The sequence below is a fragment of the Eulemur rufifrons genome, chromosome 16 (genome assembly GCF_041146395.1).
Source record: "Eulemur rufifrons isolate Redbay chromosome 16, OSU_ERuf_1, whole genome shotgun sequence".
NCBI classification, from domain to species: Eukaryota; Metazoa; Chordata; class Mammalia; order Primates; family Lemuridae; genus Eulemur; species Eulemur rufifrons.
In genome coordinates, this window is record NC_090998.1 from 44318033 (window position 1) to 44335302 (window position 17270).

At 45.9% G+C, this 17270-nt stretch overlaps 2 protein-coding genes and 3 non-coding genes across 14 annotated transcripts in view; 2 read left to right on the forward strand and 3 right to left on the reverse strand.

Annotated features, from left to right (window-relative positions):
* Nucleotides 1-719: 719 nt before the first annotated feature.
* GLS2 (glutaminase 2) lies at nt 720-13871 on the reverse strand. Of its 3 annotated transcripts, XM_069491077.1 has the most exons (19): nt 13463-13871; nt 13224-13319; nt 9828-9927; nt 9316-9437; nt 8589-8718; nt 7883-7962; nt 7629-7792; nt 7346-7404; nt 5553-5585; nt 5246-5304; nt 4618-4684; nt 4419-4469; nt 4034-4210; nt 2838-2969; nt 2239-2331; nt 2010-2071; nt 1421-1497; nt 1095-1158; nt 720-923 (listed from the first exon to the last, which is right to left on the reverse strand). In XM_069491077.1, the coding sequence occupies exons 1-19, from the start codon at nt 13642-13644 to the stop codon at nt 767-769; spliced, it is 1905 nt and encodes a 634-aa protein (XP_069347178.1). In that variant the 5' UTR covers nt 13645-13871; the 3' UTR covers nt 720-766. The 3 variants fall into 3 exon arrangements, with proteins under 3 accessions (XP_069347178.1, XP_069347179.1, XP_069347180.1); XM_069491078.1 differs by lacking the exon at nt 13224-13319; XM_069491079.1 differs by lacking the exons at nt 5553-5585; nt 7346-7404; nt 7629-7792; ... (4 more) ...; nt 13224-13319; nt 13463-13871 and having other exon boundaries at nt 4618-4757; nt 5246-5264.
* Nucleotides 3889-3950, reverse strand: LOC138397746 (U7 small nuclear RNA). The gene has a single exon (XR_011235860.1). It is a non-coding gene; the product is annotated as a U7 small nuclear RNA (small nuclear RNA).
* Nucleotides 8136-8196, forward strand: LOC138397754 (U7 small nuclear RNA). Its single transcript, XR_011235867.1, has one exon. It is a non-coding gene; the product is annotated as a U7 small nuclear RNA (small nuclear RNA).
* Nucleotides 13872-14113: 242 nt separating the features above from the next.
* The window catches only part of RBMS2 (RNA binding motif single stranded interacting protein 2), a 73960-nt gene continuing 70803 nt past the window's right edge, over nt 14114-17270 (forward strand). For 6 of the 8 annotated variants that reach the window (XM_069490894.1, XM_069490889.1, XM_069490893.1 and 3 more), the window contains exon 1: nt 14114-14464. The gene's annotated coding sequence lies outside the window, so the exon portion shown is untranslated. The remainder of the gene's footprint in view (nt 14465-17270) is intronic. The other 2 variants (XM_069490891.1, XM_069490900.1) reach the window with 1 other exon arrangement.
* Nucleotides 15327-15388, reverse strand: LOC138397759 (U7 small nuclear RNA). Its single transcript, XR_011235870.1, has one exon. It is a non-coding gene; the product is annotated as a U7 small nuclear RNA (small nuclear RNA).

Sequence of the window (17270 nt, forward strand, 5' to 3'; positions counted from 1 at the left end):
CACACGGCTACAGCTGTCCTCACCCTGAGACCACCTACCGTAATCTGTACACCTCTGACATGCAGCCAATCTGTCATAGTCATTGTCCCAGTTATGACTGTGCCCAAAGGGGAAGAGACACTTGGGGGATATCTAGGGGATTAATGCTAGAAATTGTTTATTCTTGAGAAGCTTCATCTTCATTTCCGCCGCAGTTGGAACTTCCTGAAGAAGGAGGGAGGCCTGAGGTTTTGCACAATCCATTTTTGGGCCTGTTGACACTTAAACTTCAACACCCTTGGCAGCAGAATACACTTAACCTAAAGCAGTATTTGGGGTTGAGAAAAACTTGGTGGGGTAAATGAATATGTATGTGAAATATGTATTGTTTGGGCTCTGTCTGACCCTGTGGTTCCATCTTATTCTACCTTCTATGATGGTGATGAAGCTTGATATCCCTAGGGGAGAAAGAGTAGTGGGTTTAGCAAAAATAATTTGTGTAATTAAAGTTTATTTGAACACAAAATACTTTCTCTGTCTATAAAATAGCTGTTAGCAGTAGCAGCAGTATGTCTTGGCCAAGGGTGGGGCTGATCTCTCCAGACTCTGTCTGCTGACGGTATAGGGTATTTTGACTCTCACAGAAAGCAATGGCCTAAGTCACCAAATGACTTTCTTGGTCCCCACTGAAGCAGTGTAGCTCTCCATAGCATTTTTGGTGGTTATAGATTAAGTGTGTGGGCCACATCATGCTTTTTCTCAAGCAGGGACTGTCCACAACGAGTGCTCACACCATGCTCTCTAAGTTCTCCTTGGACAAGGCCTCAGCTGCTGCCTCAGCCTGAGTCTCAGAGAGTGTGTAGGAGTCCTGGTAATCCTGAAGCAGTTTGACCACCTCCAGGTGGTTGAACTGCACAGCGTCATCCAGCGGGATGTTGCCCCACCTGAGAGGAACAATGATCATAATCGGGCAAAGAAGACATGAAAGTGTAGTGGTTGTAAACATGTGTATGGTGGCTGGATGGCAGTGGTGTGAAGTTGTGACCACCCTCCCACCTCCCCAGTGGTGTGAAGCTGTGCCCACCCTCCCACCTCCCTCTTAGCCTAATTCTCACCTGTCCTTGACAAAAGGATTCACTTTGCAAGCCTCAATCAGGAATTTAACAACTTCAGTGTGTCCTGGGAATACAGACAAGGAAAATGAGCGCGTATAGGTCCTGAACCCTTTGGTGCAGACCCTTGGCTGCTGGAGTCTGTACCCAGAGGGGAGGGGAGAAGGCCTCTTCCCATTTTGCTCTCTGCAGTAGTCAATATTAATCTGGCCACAAACCGAAGGGCATCTGGACAAAACTATTTGCTGCCCGTATAACCTTGAGGGCACATAAAATGGGAGTACTCTTCATAGAAAAGAAACGGTCTTATGATTTAACCCTTCAGATACCTTCAGCTGCAGCAACATGCAGAGCTGTGCGGGAGTCGTAGTCTTTCTGTTCCATATTCATGGCTGACAAGGCAAATCTGAGGGTACCAGAAAGCAGCTAGAGTTACCTAGATCAGTCTGGAATCACTAGTGTTTTTTCTGAAGTGGGATCAGACTGGATGAGTTCCACAGAGAGTAAAACAGCTTATGCCAAGATTTGTAGGCTCTGAATAATGTATATTCTATGCTCAGATGAGACTGTTACTCCCACATAAGAGATATGGGAGTTAATGCTTCCAGAAACATTACTGTCTCCCCATAGTAGGTGCCCAGTACACATTTGTTGGTGTAGGTAATCCATTTGAGGCAGGGTCCCCACCTCCTAGGCCTCTGCTCTTAACACCCAAGTTAATAACAGTGGCTACCAGTAAGTTCTTATCATCGGGAAGACACTTTACTTTTTAAAAAAAAATCTCATTTAAATGCAATTTATATCCAATCCATTCTGTCCAACACCAAAGCTAAAACACTTAACTATTTTGCTATGTTGCCTCCTAATAAGATCTCTGACCAGGAGTATTTTATTATGTATATTTGGTCATAGAATTACCTTCGAAGAGCTGAGACATCTCCACTATAGGCAGCAAATAACAGGTTCACCACAGTCTTGTTCTGGAACACAAATCATACCCACCTGAGATTAATTGTGGCTTTGAACCCACCCATGCCCAGATCTGTCCTGTGAACCTCCTCCATGGATGCTTAGTCAAGGGTATTGCTGAAGTGTTGTGGAATGCTCAATTCTGAAAGTCTCTCAAGTCATCTGGGGTTTTCCTTACCTGAACTTCTCCCCCTTCACGCCGTGGGTCTAACTTCCGAGCACAGTGTCGCAGGTTGTCATAGTTGTGGAAATTGAAGAGAGACACCAATTTCTAGAATTGTAAGCCAAAGATCTTATTTATTTACTCCTTGCACTTAGTAGGAGCTCAAAATTGCATTATTTATTTAAAATAAAAGTGGCTACCATTAAATACATTTATTGCTTAATTAAAAAATATTAAGTACTAGGCCAGGCGTGGTGGCTCATGCCTGTAATCCTAGCACTCTGGGAGGCCTAGGCGGGTGGATCGTTTGAGCTCAGGAGTTCGAGACCAGCCTGAGCAAGAGTGAGACCCCGTCTCTACTAAAAATAGAAAGAAATTATATGGACAACTAAAAATACACATTAAAAAAAAAAAAATTAGCCAGGCATTGTGGGACATGCCTGTAGTCCCAGCTACCTGGGAGGCTGAGGCAGGAGGATTGCTTGAGCCCAGGAGTTTGAGGTTGCTGTGAGCTAGGCTGGTGCCATGGCACTCTAGCCTGGGCAACAGAGAGTCTGTCTCAAAAAAAAAAAACAACAAAAAAACTATTAAGTACTATATGCAAAACAGCTCACCTGGCAGAAGTTGATGCCCCTCTGGCTGTTCCCCAACTTGTCCAGTGGAGGTGACAGACACATCATTCCCATGACATTGGGTACCACCAGGAGTATAGCTCCTGACACAGCTGACTTGGCTGGCAGGCCCACCTGGGGAACAAAGTTGAATTTGAAGATGAGTTGGTGCCCCAAATTTGAGAAAATCAACAAGTAAGACCAGGCCAGGCACGGTGGCTCATGCCTGTAATCCTAGCACTCTGGGAGGCCAAGGTGGGAGGATCATTTGAGCTCAGAAGTTTGAGACCAGCTTGAGCAAAAGCGAGACCCCGTGTCTACTAAAAAATAGAAAAAATTAGCCAGCGGTGGTGCGTGTCTATAGTCCCAGCTACTTGGGAGGCTGAGGCAAGAGAATTGCTTGAGGTTGCTGTGAGCTAGACTGATGCCATGGCACTCTAGCTCAGGTGACAGAGTAAGACTCTGTCTAAATAAATAAATAAATAAATAAAACTAAATAAGACTATACCAAGTGACTGAATGGGCAAAGCCACAACCCATCTCAACCTTTTGGCTTGTTAGTTAGCTTCTTTTCTTACTCCTTTCCTTTCCTCCTCTTAAATTTGTTGATTCTGTTAGGAAATATTTGCTGAAATAGCCACAGCATTTTGTGCTAGATGCTGTGCTAGAACTAGGACAGAGTCTCTCATTTAACTTACATTCTGGTGGCTAGGAGACAGGCAATAAACAGGTAAATAAACAGGCAAAAATAAATTTTAAAATGATTATAAGTACTGAGAAGAAAAGAAGTTGGGTGCTGTAAACAGAGGTGGAAGAGGGGCCAACTGAGATAGGGTGGTCAGAAAAGCCTTTCTTTGGAAGTGGTATCTAAACTGAGACCCAGAGAACAGCCAGCCATGTGAAGCATGATTCAGAAGCTGTAACATCTTGTGTTTATATATTTGAGGAACTTGGTGTGTTCGACAAGCTCCCCTAAGGATTTTCAACCTATTGCCTGGTTGAAAGTTTGTCAATCCACCTCTCTATCTTTTCTTTTTTCTTTTTTTTATTTTTTTTGGGTTTTCCGGTAAAGACCGGAAAACCTGCTAGACAAATTCTAAAAGAGCTGTAACACTCCACCTCTCTATCTTCAGAGACTCAGTGTTCTCTTTTTGGCACTGGGCTCATGGCATATGGATGGCAGGACCAGAAACACTTACATGGAAGGCAAACTGGCCAGAGAAGTCATACATGCCACAGGAATGCATGAGGCTTAGGGTGTTGCGTACTGCTTCAGCACTCAGCACACTCTCGCCTGTGATGGGGCAGATCCCGCCATTGGCAAGGGTGGCTGCCATGACACTCCCTGATTCACAGGTGACCTCCACAGAGCACAGCTATGAAGACAAGGAGAGGTAAAGATGTGGTGTGGACCTGAAGACGGTGGTCTTGGGTATAGAGCAATGTTCTCAGCATGTAGTTCCCCAGGTGTTTCTAAAGGACACCAGAACCACTAGAGAAGATTATCCGTCTTATCCCTCTTGTGGGTAGGCACAAGGAGGGCAGTCTGTCCTATTCCCTTATCCCTGATCAGTGTCTGCTTACCTGGAAGTAGAGATCAAGGGCAGCCATCATGTCCACCCCCTTAGGAAAGCACTGCAAGGAAGAAGAGGGGAAAGCATTTTGCAAAGCTTCAGCGGCCCTTTCACACCGCCAGGGCCTCAACCAAAGTCTCTAATCCCTACTGCCCTTCCACCAGCAGCAGAATTCCCAGGGCCTTTCTCTACCAGCCTCTCCCAGTTACCTTCTTTTCCTTGAGATAATAGCCGATGGCATAATTCCGATCCCCTGTTTCCTTCTCTGACTGGAATCTGAAGAAAACACCCAATTTAGTAGTTGAAGTTTGAGGGGTGGGTGTTGGGAGAAGGGGAAAAATTAGCTTCTCTGAGAGAGACATCACACATCAAACTAAGCCTCTTTATAACTTCTCACAGTAACAGTAGAGGAAACTTCTGAACCTGAGCAAACACTCAGCATAGCTTTGCTATAAAATGTAAAGAAACAAAAACAAAAAAAGCCACCCCAAATTGTCCAGTCACCAGGTTCCCTAGACTAGATGACTAGACAATTTGGGTTGGGGTTTTTTTGTTCTAGTCTAGGGAACCTGGTGAGGCTTTTGTCTTTGGGTCTTGGCAAGAAAGGGCTCAGGCACAAATCATCACATTGCCCTTCTCATTACATACTAATTAGAAATGGAACAAATTGTTTTACAAAGTAAATAAATGTCAATGAAAGGGCTCAGAGGAAGCTGGGAGGCCAAAGTTCCCCTGGGATTTCTTCCTCCTAAGATTCCCCGCTCTTTCCCTACCCCATCCCATATATACACAGACCCCCCACAATGCATTCAGCTGATCCTCTAAACAGGGCCTTACGTGGCATTGCTGAAACCCACGTATTCGTTCCCAGCCATTTTGTTCAGATATTGCAACACCTGGAAGAGAAAAAGGCATGGGAGGCACCACTTGACTAAGACCTCAACTTAACACATCCCAAGCTGACTACACAATCCTTATCAAGAGGTTTTACTCTCTGAGGCCAGCAGATTCCCACAGCTCTGGAAATAAGGCTTCTAGTGTGGGCTGGTGCACCTGATAATGGGTTAGAGCCAGGCACTGGGGCAGCTGGAGAGGACACGCCATGGAGAAAAGCAGCCAGGGGCTGAGTAGCAAGGGAACTTACAAAATCAAACTTCTCCGCTTTGTTACAGTCCATCTGCAGACAAAGAGAAGAGAAGTGAGTATTCCAGGTCTAGGAGGATGACAGAGGGAAGGGTTGGGAGGACCTAGTGGAGTTGAAGTGTTAGACTGGTCTTCCTAGTAGAAATGTATTATATTTTACAATGACTTTTTTTTTTTTTTTTTTTTTTTTTGAGACAGAGTCTTGTTCTGTTGCCCTGGGTAGAGTGCAGTGGTGTCATTGCAGCTCACTACAACCTCAGACTCCTGGGCTCAGTGATCCTCCTGCCTCAGCTTCCTGAGTAGCTGGGACTACAGGTGCATGCCATCGCAGCTGGCTAATTTTTTCTATTTTTGGTAGAGATGGAGTCTTGCTCTTACTGAGGCTGGTCTCGAACTTCTGACTTCAAACAATCCTCGCACTTTGGCCTCCCAGAGTGCTAGGATTACAGATGTGAGCCACCGCACCTGGCCAAAATGACTTAAAAAAAAAAAAAAAAAACCACAAAAAGCCAACTGAGACTTTTTTATACCCATGTATATCTAGTGATCTTAAAAACCAAGCCAAGCTGGGCACCTGAGTTTCAGCTACTCTGGAGGCTGAGGTGAGAGGATTGCTTGAGCCCAGGAGTTTGAATCTAGATTGGGCAACATAGCAAGAGACTGCCTTTAAAAAAACGGACAAACAAAAAAACCCAAACCATTTAGATTTTATTATCAAGGAATGAGTGTACAGATAACCTTACTGCATCAATGAGCCTCACTTGTCCTGAGTTTCACCTCCATTTCCATTCTTAATCCAAAGCCTCATCCCTGATGCCCATTTGCATCTTCCTGATTCCAGTACTGTCCCCAAGCCCCATCCCTATCCTTGATCTCCATCCCCATTCCTTACGTCCACATTAGAGCCTGACTCCCATACCCATCTCCAAGATGGAATGAAGTAGCAGGAATGGGATGAGAGTGTCTGCTGCATATATTGTAATATTCAATTATATTCATAACTGAAATAAAGCTAAAGATCTTAGCTGGGAGTCAAGTCCAACAGGGCCTACTTAAGGGGGAATGGGACGAGGCAGATTCCAGATATAGGGTTGTAGACAGAGCCATCACAGAATGAGGGAGAGACCTGGTCTGGTCTCCTCCCCCAAACTCATTGCTTCCTGCATGTGTGTCAACTATAGAGTCCACACTGCTGGGACTCTGACACCTGAATCCGTGGGGGAAGGGTTCCTAACACCACCTTCCACAGGAGGGGCTGTGATTGGCTCCAGAGTGTTACTGCCCAGCTGCTCCCAGGTTCTTGCTCAAGCCCTGGGAGACCTACAGCTGACGCCAGTCTGACACCCTTATTCAAGGCCAACTCACAGTTCCAGGTGACGTGAATAACTGCCCTGGCCTGGCCATTCACCCTGTTCTCCATGTGTCCCTCACCTAGAAGTGGCCAATCGGTACCTAATAGTGCTGTCCTCCCCCTGTCTCTGGCATTTGGCCCTTGGTCCTAGGCAGGGGTCAGGATTTGCTCACTTCTCTAAGGGCCAGGAAGCTGTGGGCTCTAGACTCGTGGGTGGGGGCAGGCAACAGTACAGGGTGGGGGTTGGGGAGGTGGTGCAGTCCCTTTTACTAACATCCTCAGCATTACACGTGGGTCCCTGCTGTGTTCTCATGTGCCTCCTGGGGACCCTCAAAGGAGTCAGAGCCTCACCAGTCTCCCTGCACTGCTAAATAGATAAGACAGATACAGGAACAACGGAGCTTAGAGAATATTACCTTTCAGAAAGTTAGGGTGGCACTGACCTTGATCAAGGAGCTGACGACAATGGCACCAGCATTGACCATGGGGTTATGGGGAATTCCTGGAGAAATACAAGCCACCCAGAGTCTTATCAGCCACTAAATAAAGCCTCCTTTACAGCCTGCCCACTCTGTAGGTTAGACAAGAAATATTTCTTTGCTGGGGAGAAAGGAATGACAGGGCTAATCAGGAAGGTCAGAGAAACAAAGAAAGAAGCCTGGGGGAGGGGTGGGGATAAGGAGAAGGGAGCAGCTATGGGTTTGGTCTGATTCCTGGTATGCTCACCTTCCTCATTGAGGGAGAGCTTGTTGTAGCGCAGGCCGCTGGGCTCTTTGCCCACAAACTTGTGCACGTAGTCAGTGCCTAGGGTGCTTATGGAGATGGCATAGGTGAGGGGCTTCACACAGGACTGCAGGCAGAAGGGGATCTTTGTGTGGCCCACAGAGTGCCTGGAGGCAGGCAGACAGGTGCCATGAAAGGGGCTGGCCTTTGTTCTGCACCTGTGCCCTGCCTCCCCTTCCACTTGCCCAGCATCTCACCGCTGACCATCCACCGTGCACAGGGAGACCCCCCACAGGTCTGGGTTTGACTTGGCCAGCTGAGGGATGTAGGCTGCCACCTGGACATAAATGGGGAGAGAAAGGGAGATGGAGATGGAGAAGAGGAAGAAAATTCAGGTTGAGGATCAAGAAATCTTTTAGATAAAAGCCAAAATTCTGTCTCCTGCTGGGCAAAGAGGTTCCCTCCTGCCTGTTGCTCCCAGAAATGCCCAAGCTTTAAGTACTAGAGGGCTAGTGTTACAGCTCTTTAGAATTTGTCTAGCAGCTTTTCTGGTCCTGACCAGAAGACCCCAAATAAAAAAATAAATAAAAAAGTACCAGAGGGCCTTATTTTTCTGTAGCTCCGATCTTGTAGGAATGGCAGTAAAGCCCATGGGAGTTAAAAAAGCAGAATTCTGGGGTCAGCGTCCCTTTTTAGTTCTTAGGCTTAATTACCCTATCAGTCTCTTTGAAGGCTCTATTGAACCTTTATGACAATTGACCTTAATTGACCATAAAAACCTCAGATTCCCTCACCTGCTCTAGGAATCACATGTATAGAAACAACATGAAGCCACTTCCCTATTTTTAGAGGTTCTGCTTCTCGTCTCTCATCCATTGGATTCCCAGCCCCAGGAAATCTCTGAGAAGCAAGGGTATATCTGGCCCAGATCCCTTGTCCCTCCCTTAGTCCCCTGGGCCTCACTTTGCCTCCAGTGAGCTCTTTGGCATCCTCAAAGATGCGATCCACATGGCCCGTGAACTCCTCAAAATCAGGAATGACAAACTTCTTTCGGAATGCCTGGGTCAGGAGTACAATGTTGCTGCTCACACACCTGGATCCCAGACATGATTGGATTAGGGGGCTGGAAAGATGCAGCTGGGACTCACTCGGGAGCCATGGAAGTTGGGAATAAAGGAGGTTGTGAGTGGTCAGCAGGTTTGGGATCAACAGCTGTGTGACCCTTGGCAGGTCAGTTTATCTTTCTAGGTCTTAGTTTCCTAGCCTCTAAAATGAGGGGTTGTAATGACATGGAAAGATGCTATGTCTTGGGATATGAGAAAAAATAAATACCAGAATAGTATGACGTATACCATGTCACCTTTATATTTTAAAAATCCTAAATCATATAAGTATATTTATATATATTCATATATGTATATAAACACATAGGTCATTATAGATACCCACTAATCTGCTAACAATGCTTACTTTTGGGAAAAAGGGACTGGGATTGGGTAAGGAGGGAAAGGAGAACCTGTATTTCTATATTATTTGAACTTTTATAATGAGTATTGATGTATTACTTATTATAATAAGTAATAAAATGAAGGATTGAACTATACAACCCGCAAGATTCCTCCACCTTGCTCTGATAGTCTATGTCCACAAACAGTTTGGAGGGCAGTGCCCTTGTTTCTGGGGCCCTCACTTTTGGAAGAGATCTCGATCTAAAAGGCCACCATTGCTGGATTCTTGGACCATGCGGTGCATCTGACTCATACAGTCCTGGAGCCGGGGATCTGTTGTCTGCAGTCCAGTGGCCTTCAGTGCCTTTAGGGGAAAGAAGAGGCCTGGTAAGGTCAGCTACAAGGACAGTGATCTAATCCTAATAATCTTTCCCAATGAATACCCAATTAGCTCAGCCCCAACTACTCAATAGGTGGAACAAATGGGTTTGGAGACTAAGAAAGGAGGGAATGGAGCAGCTCTGAAGGCTAACAAGGGTTTCCTGCCCTTTTTCATTAGTCAGAAGGTTTAATCTTCCGACCTTGGGGCAGGGATGGGATTGTCTTTTCAGCCTCGGCATCTGCTATTATCCATCTGTATTCTCTATCCTCATGTATCAACCGATTAGCTTTCCTGCAGTTGTCCTACCCTCCTTTCCCCACTTTCCAGAGGTCTTAAGGGATTGTGGTTCTGAATCGGTAGAGAGCAACTTACCGTAGTGAACTTGTGGATAGGGATTCGTTCCTGTCCCTCAGCAATGGTGTAGAAAAGTAAATCACCCAGACGGGACAGCATGCCACTCTCTGATGAATCACTGTTTGGGGCAGAGAGAGGGGAGGAGGGCAGGAGCCTAAGAACTGCTACCTACTCCTCCTTCTGGAACATGGGTTTATAAGTAGGTGGGTGTCCTCATTCTATGTCTCTTCCCTGAACCATCTGATCTATCTCTCTAACTTTCACATCTGTCCTGAGAAGTTGTAAATCTTACTCTCCAGCTTTCTGTTACTCCTAACCTTCAAACATTTATTTCTAGCTGCCTTCTAGACCCTTCTACTTTTAGATGCCCCACAGGCACTGAAAACTCAACAGGTTCAAACCTGAGTCATCTCACCTTCTTCCCTCTTCTCCTCTTGTGTTTCCCATCTGGGTTAATAGCATTACCACCCACCTAGGTGCTAAGCTGGAAATGTGGAATCATTTTGGTAGTTCCCACACCTTAAGTCCATATGCAGTTGGTCACCAACATTTGATGGATCTACCTTCATAATGTCCACAAATCCACCTTCTCTTCTCCTGTTCCCCTGTGCCAGCATGGAGTAGTAGAAAGAACCAGAGTTTTCCCCTTAATAGCAAATCACTGTCCTTGTAGCTGACCTGTGATCTTGAGCAGGTCATTTAATATTTCTGAACCTGCTTCCTTATCTGTAAAATAAGGGTAGTAATGTCTTCTTCACATGGGTGATATGAGTCCTCATGAAGATAATATTCCATGAAAAACTGTCTAATATAAAGTTGATGCTCAATTAATCATGCTTCTTTATCATCAGCTCCTTATTGTCTGTTACCTAATTACCACTATACCCTCTTGACTTCCAATCAATCTTCCACAATATGCCAGTTGTCTTTCTTTCTTTTCTTTTGAGACAGAGTCTCATTCTGTTGCCCAGGCTAGAGTGCCATGGCGTCAGCCTAGCTCACAGCAACCTCAAACTCCTGGGCTCAAGTGATCCTTCTGCCTCAGCCTCCCTAGTAGCTCGGACTACAGGAATGTGCCACCATGCCCAGCTAATTTTTTCTATATATATTTTTAGTTGTCCAGCTAATTTCTTTCTATTTTTATTAGGGACGGGGTCTCGCTCTTGCTCAGGCTGGTCTTGAACTCCTGACCTCGAGCGATCCACCCGCCTCGGTCTCCCAGAGTGCTAAGATTATAGGCTGTGAGCCACCGCACCCAGCCCCAGTTGTCTTTCTAAAATGCAAATGTAATTTCTCCACTCAAAAACCTTTGGTAGGCCATTCATGGTGGCTCTCGTCCGTAATCCTAGCACCCTGGGGGGCCGAGGCAGGAGGATCGCTTGAGGCCAGAGTTCAAGACCAGCCTGAGCAAGAGCCAGACTCCATCTCTACTGAAAAAATAGAAAGAAATTAGCTGGACAACTAAAAATATATAGAAAAAATTAGCTGGGCACGGTGGTGCATGCCTATAGTCCCAACTACTCGGGAGGCTGAGGCAGAAGGATTGCTTGAGCCCAGGAGTTTGAGGTTGCTATGAGCCAGGCTGACAGACACCACAGCACTCTAGCCCCAGCAACAGAGTGAGACTCTGTCTCAAAAAAAATAAAAATTAAAAAAAAAGCAAGGTGCAGAACAATTGTATAGTATGATACCATTTTAAAGAAAAGGTAAAATAATATCAACATGTATTTTACACATAAAATATCTCTGGAAGGCTACAGAAGGTATCAATGACATGGGATTGTCTCTGGGGAGAAAAATTTCCTAGGAATTTACGATAAGAAATAATTGAATAAGTGCACAAGAGTATATAGTAACCAAATTGAAGACTGGTTAAATAAATTATGATTCTTCATACAATGGAATCTTTTAAAATGGAAAAATTGCAGCTATTAAAAATAACAATGTCATACGCACACACATATTCAATGATATTAAAAGCTGTCCATAAATGGAAAAGACAGGTTACCAAGGAATATGAATATTATGATCCCATTTTTGTTAAATTACATACATTTATGGGATATATATCACCATATTAATTGGTTATCTCTAATATTGAGATCTTTATTTTCTTCTAGATACTCTGTATTTAGTTTTTCTTTTAAAGTCAGAAATACAGTAAAGCTAAATATTAAACAAATGAACAATCTGAATAACAAGCATTTCCTCTTTGCTGCCCTCCTTTCCCGGCAACAGAAATCCCTCTCCCTCATGGTATCACACTCCCAGAGCACATCACTCTCCATCGCTTTCAGCCCCTTCTGCCCAGGGATCAGTCCAAGGGAGTTACCAGGAGGTTCCCTGGAGCATAGGCAGCCATAGGCAGGAGAAACAAGGTCCCCTACTCTGTTGGGTAAGAAGGTGTGTATGGGGGAACTAGGGATACCTCTAGCTCCCCACCCACCCAGAAGGTGGACAGGTGAGGGACGTTAAGCCTTTGCTCTATCCCACCACCATTTCTCCCATGGTGATAATTTGGGAGGAAGTTGGGGTGAAGACTGGAACAGGAGGGAGAAGGTTTATCCTTTAAATGTTCTGGGTCTCTTTGAGAAGAGCCTGACGGAAAAGTACTACGTAATAATGATTATTAATTAAAAAAAATACCTATTGGTCTGCTACCCCTCAGGACAGGGGCTCAAGTAGTGGTGAGGTAGTGCCCTGTCAGTCGACTACTTTAATCATGGTGTGTGTATGTTCTGAGTGTCATCAGGTAAATGGCAATGGCAGGGGAGATGGGCCATTTCCTGTTCCTGGTATAATAGGGCAGGGGCTACTTGGACAGCGTCTAAGCTGGCCTTCTGGGAAAGACAAGATTTCCTGCTCAGCACGGTCTGCGTTTTGGAGGAAAAAAGGTTCAGCCACCAAGTATTCCTGGGCAGTGGGGGAGAGAAAGGTTTGGCCTCCTGGGCGCAAGTGCCCAAGGGAAAAGAACTCTTTACATCAAGGAGCCTGAGTAGCACAAATAACAGTTCTGACTGGCTCTGGTTTGGGAAATTTGCGTCTTAATGTCTTTTCCTCCATTTTAATTATTCTCCCCATTCAACAACCAATTTGGAAAACCACCCTTATTCCACAGATTAGTAAGTCCTGCTTACGCACACGCCCAACACATATACACGTACCTGCGCACCAATAATACATGCGTATTACACATTACGCAGAATCACAGACACACCACATAGTCACAGACTCAAGTACACTTGGACCTGAGGGGCAGGAAGCTGTTCCATTCCTACGCATACCGCAGAATACACACGAGGACCCGGGAGGTGAGACAGGGTGAGGATGGGCGGGTGCGTACTCGGCCCAGCACTCAGACACGTGCACCAAGCAACACTTCGCACCCATCTGCACTCCCAGTTAAGTACGCACCTTGGACAGGCAACATCCCGAGGGCCGACCTGCCCAAACGCCCTCCCCGGCCACCGCACGTCACCGCCCGAGCGTGGCGGACCCAAAGCCCCAAACCTAAAGAAAAAGACATCGCAGGCTAGCGAGCGAGGAGAGGGGAGATGAGAGGCGCTCCCTAGGGAAACGGACTGGAAGCTAGCGAGAACGACAGTGGGAGTGGGAGCGCGTCTGTCCCCTGACCCCAGTCCCACGAGTCTTACTGCTCCTGGTGCTGTGGCTGGTGGCCGTGCGGCGTCTCTCTGCCCTGCGCCGCGGCCTCACCGAGGAGGTACCGGACGCCCCCGCCAAAGAGGGGGCTCCGGCTAAGGTGACCCCAGACTCCCCGCCGGCAGTCATTGCCCGCCCGGCTCAGCGCATTCTGCAGAGCCTTCATAGAGCGCATGCCCCCAGCGCGCCGCCGGCTCTGCCCGAGCGTCGGTCCAGGCCGTCTGAGCTGTGATTGGAAGGGAGGGGCGGAGAAGTAGCAGGCGAGACCAGGTGCGGGGAGCGGTGATGGAGTGCTGCGCTTGAGAGATGGAGAAGAGGGGCACGGTGGGTGGGGTTGGAGCTGGAGGAGGGGCCAGCCCCTTCACAGCTCGCGCCAGGGCTGGGTGCACCCATTACCCCCAAAACGGGACAGGTGAGGAGTGTGAAGGTTAAAGGAGAACCTGGGTCGGGGTCTAGTGGGTGGAGAGGGGGCGGTGTCTGGGAGGCAAGATGGACAATGCCCAAGTCCAATCACTGAGGAAGCATAAACCTTGAGGCGGGCAAAGGGAGAGGCTACCCAATGAGAGCAAAGCGGTGGGCCGACCGCACAAGCCTGCGGATACTTCTGCGCGTCGGCCCCTGTGACTGGCAGTGCGTGCGGACGCTGAGGGCGGGAAAGCTGAGGCTGAGCGGCTGCGAAGTCGGGGCTCAGCGGAGACGCGGCGGGTTGGGAATATGGAATTCTCGACATAGAGAGGAGTGCGCTGCCTCGGGAGAGAAGGATAAGAGTGAGCCCTGTTGAGGGGGTTCCGTAGAGAGCTTCGACATTCGAAGGCCAAAACAGGCCCTCAGTAACCCGCCGCGTAACGCGGCGTGGAGGCCAAACGCACCCTAGTCACTGATGCCCGGTGGTGAGTGAAGCGCGGGATGGCCGCAAAATACCGCGAGCAGAAACAGCCCCTGAACTCTTTCGTGAGGCATGGGGCGGCGCGAAAAGGGAGTGGTGGTTAGAATAGGTGGGTTCTAATTTTATCTCTCTACCATTTATTTGGTGGCTGTGTAGGACTTGTTTACTTATCTGTAAAGTTCAGATATTAAAATAAGGCAGCGCACACAAAAACATTTTATAAACCGTGAAGTGCTCCCAAGTTTTTGCTATTTTAGTTACTTGCCCTTGTCTTCCTCACGGACAGAAAAGAGATGATGTTCAAAAAGAATTTTGAAAACTAAAAAATTCAGGACATTTGCCATTTGCATTTAGGAGAACTTTTTATCTCCAAGTGCTTAAAGCAACATTTAGTAGGAACTCATTATGTAAATAGTAGCTGTTATTGAGTGCCTATGGTGTGCCAACCACTTAGTTTATCTCGCTCTCTTACTAGAGACTTAACAAAGCAGCTATTATTAGTCTCATTTTGTTTGTTTGTTTGTTTTTTGAGACAGAATCTCACTCTGTTGCCCGGGCTAGAGTGCCATGGCGTCCTCCTAGCTCACAGCAACCTCAAACTCCCGGGCTCAGGCGATCCTCCTGCCTCAGCCTCCCGAGTAGCTGGGACTACAGGCATGCGCCACCATGCCTGGCTAATTTTTTCTGTATATATTTTTAGCTGTCCATATACTTTCTTTCTATTTTTGGTTGAGACGAGGTCTCGCTCTTGCTCAGGCTGGTCTCGAACTGCTGAGCTCAAATAACCCACCCGCCTCGGCCTCCCAGAGTGGTAGGATTTTAGTCTCATTTTGAAGATGAGGAAACTAAGACTTGGGAATTAGGACTTCATGCTTAAGGTAACCCAGCTAATAAGTACCAGAGTCAGAAATTAGACCCAAGTCTTTTTTTTTCTTTTATTTATTTTATTTAAAAATTTTTGGGGGAGTGGGGGAGGTCTTCCTGTGAGGACTGGAAAACCTAATAGACAAATTCTAAAAGCGCTGTAACACTACACCCAAGTCTTTTTGACTACAAGGCTCTCTTTCCATTATGCAGCCCTTCCCCAATATTAGCCATTTTATTGAATTTTCCTGGGAGAATGACCCCATTCCTAAAGGAGGTATTGTATGTGAAAGCATTATGATACATTACTAGTAGTTTTCTCTTGAGGCAGCTCTGGCTGTATCACACAATACTAATTTTCTTTTCAGTTTTGGATTAAAATGAGCATCAAGGGTTAGCCGTGGGAAAATAAATATCAAAACTATACTCTGAAAAAACAAAACAAACTATACTCTGGTGTGTTCCGTGGAAAGGCAGTTCTCCTTTTCCTTGGTTAGAATTGGAGGTTTTATTTGGTTTGAAACCCGATGGAATGACCTTTACTTTGTTTTTGTTTCTGTTTGTTTTTCTTTTCTGTAGTCATTCACTGTCTGCCCTATCTGTTCTCCTGTTAATGGGACTACCTCTTTTTTTTTGTTTTCTTTTTTTTGAGACAGTCTCACTCTGTTGCCCAGGCTAGAGTGCCGTGGCGTTAGCCTAGCTCACAGCAACCTCAAACTCCTGGGCTCAGGCGATCCTCCTGCCTCAGCCTCCTGAGTAGCTGGGACTACAGGCATGCGCCACCATGCCCAGCTAACTTTTTCTGTATATATTTTCAGTTGTCCATATAATTTCTTTCTATTTTTAGTAGAGACGGGGTCTTGCTCTTGCTCAGGCTGGTCTTTAACTCCTGACCTTGAGCGATCCTCCCGCCTCGGCCTCCCAGAATGCTAGGATTACAGACGTGAGCCACCATGCCTGGCCGGGACTACCTCTAATGCAGGGACTCCTGCTTGTTTCATGCTTGCTTTGCCCGAGAGGCAAAGTTCTGCGTCTTAATATAAACTCAATCAAATACTAGTGTTTTCATACATAACAGGCTAATTTTATCCTTGTTTCGTGAGAATGTTGTTATTCTCTGAAGCTTTTTGATCTGTCCAAAAGAAAAATACCTTATGTTAGGGAATTTCTAAACATTACCCAGAAGTTATTTGCTTACTTTATTTCCTATCCCCGCTTCTTTGAATTAGCTTTAATTGTAATCAGTAATGAGTTCCTCACTCTTTCTCCTAGCACTCTCCTGCTAATAGGAACTGGTTGGATAGCAAAGAAAATCTACCTTTAGAAGCTGACGTTCTTTGCATAGACAACTAGCCCCAGCTGCACTTTGTCTTTTGGACTGATTGTGTTTCCAGCACAAGGTTGCTATCTTTGCATGAGCATGGAGCGTGAACTGGTGACTTGGGAGGCCTGTAGTACTCTGTAAAGTATAAGATACTCAAGAAGAATAAGTTTGTCATCCCAGGTGGTTAGAGCTTGGCAGGGTCAGGTCCTTTTTTGTTTCTGATTTGAAAAGGACTCCTCTAGTTATAGTTGTGCTAAAGTATTAGCCAACTATGACATGGGCAGCTAGAAATGAGGGTTTTCATAAGTAAAAGAAAGCTTTTCTATGTGTCTCTAGCAGTGGGTTTTTAGGTCAGTCCCTGACTGTGCCAGAATTTTGTGGTGTGTGAAGTAGGGTTGGTCTTAATGATTTTGAATCCTTTTCTTATTTAAGAAAAGCTAAATCCTCTGTGGTACAAAATTGGTTACAGGTGTGAGCCACCTCACCTGGCCTCGGCAATGTTTTATAGGTTTTAATGTAGATACCTTAACATTTGTTGTGTCAAATTTATTGCTATTTAATTTTTGTTGCTATTATGAATGGAATTATTTTCTTAATTTCATTTCACACTGTTGCTAGTGTATAGAAATATACTTGATTTTGATTCTGTGATTTTGCAGAACTCCTTTATTAGTTTTAGTAGTTTTATTATGGGTTTCTTAGGATTTTCTACACAGACAATTGTGTT

Bases quoted from the DNA above. Each gene is read 5' to 3' on its own strand.
- GLS2 (XM_069491077.1), bottom strand. From the start codon at position 13,644: ATGCGCTCTATGAAGGCTCTGCAGAATGCGCTGAGCCGGGCGGGCAAT. The intron at 2,970-4,033 runs GTAAGTGTTTCT...TTTGTTCCCCAG, and splicing joins CTGGCCAGTTTGCCTTCCAT to GTGGGCCTGCCAGCCAAGTC. The intron at 2,072-2,238 runs GTAAGGAAAACC...TTTGTGTTCCAG, and splicing joins GTGAAGGGGGAGAAGTTCAG to AACAAGACTGTGGTGAACCT.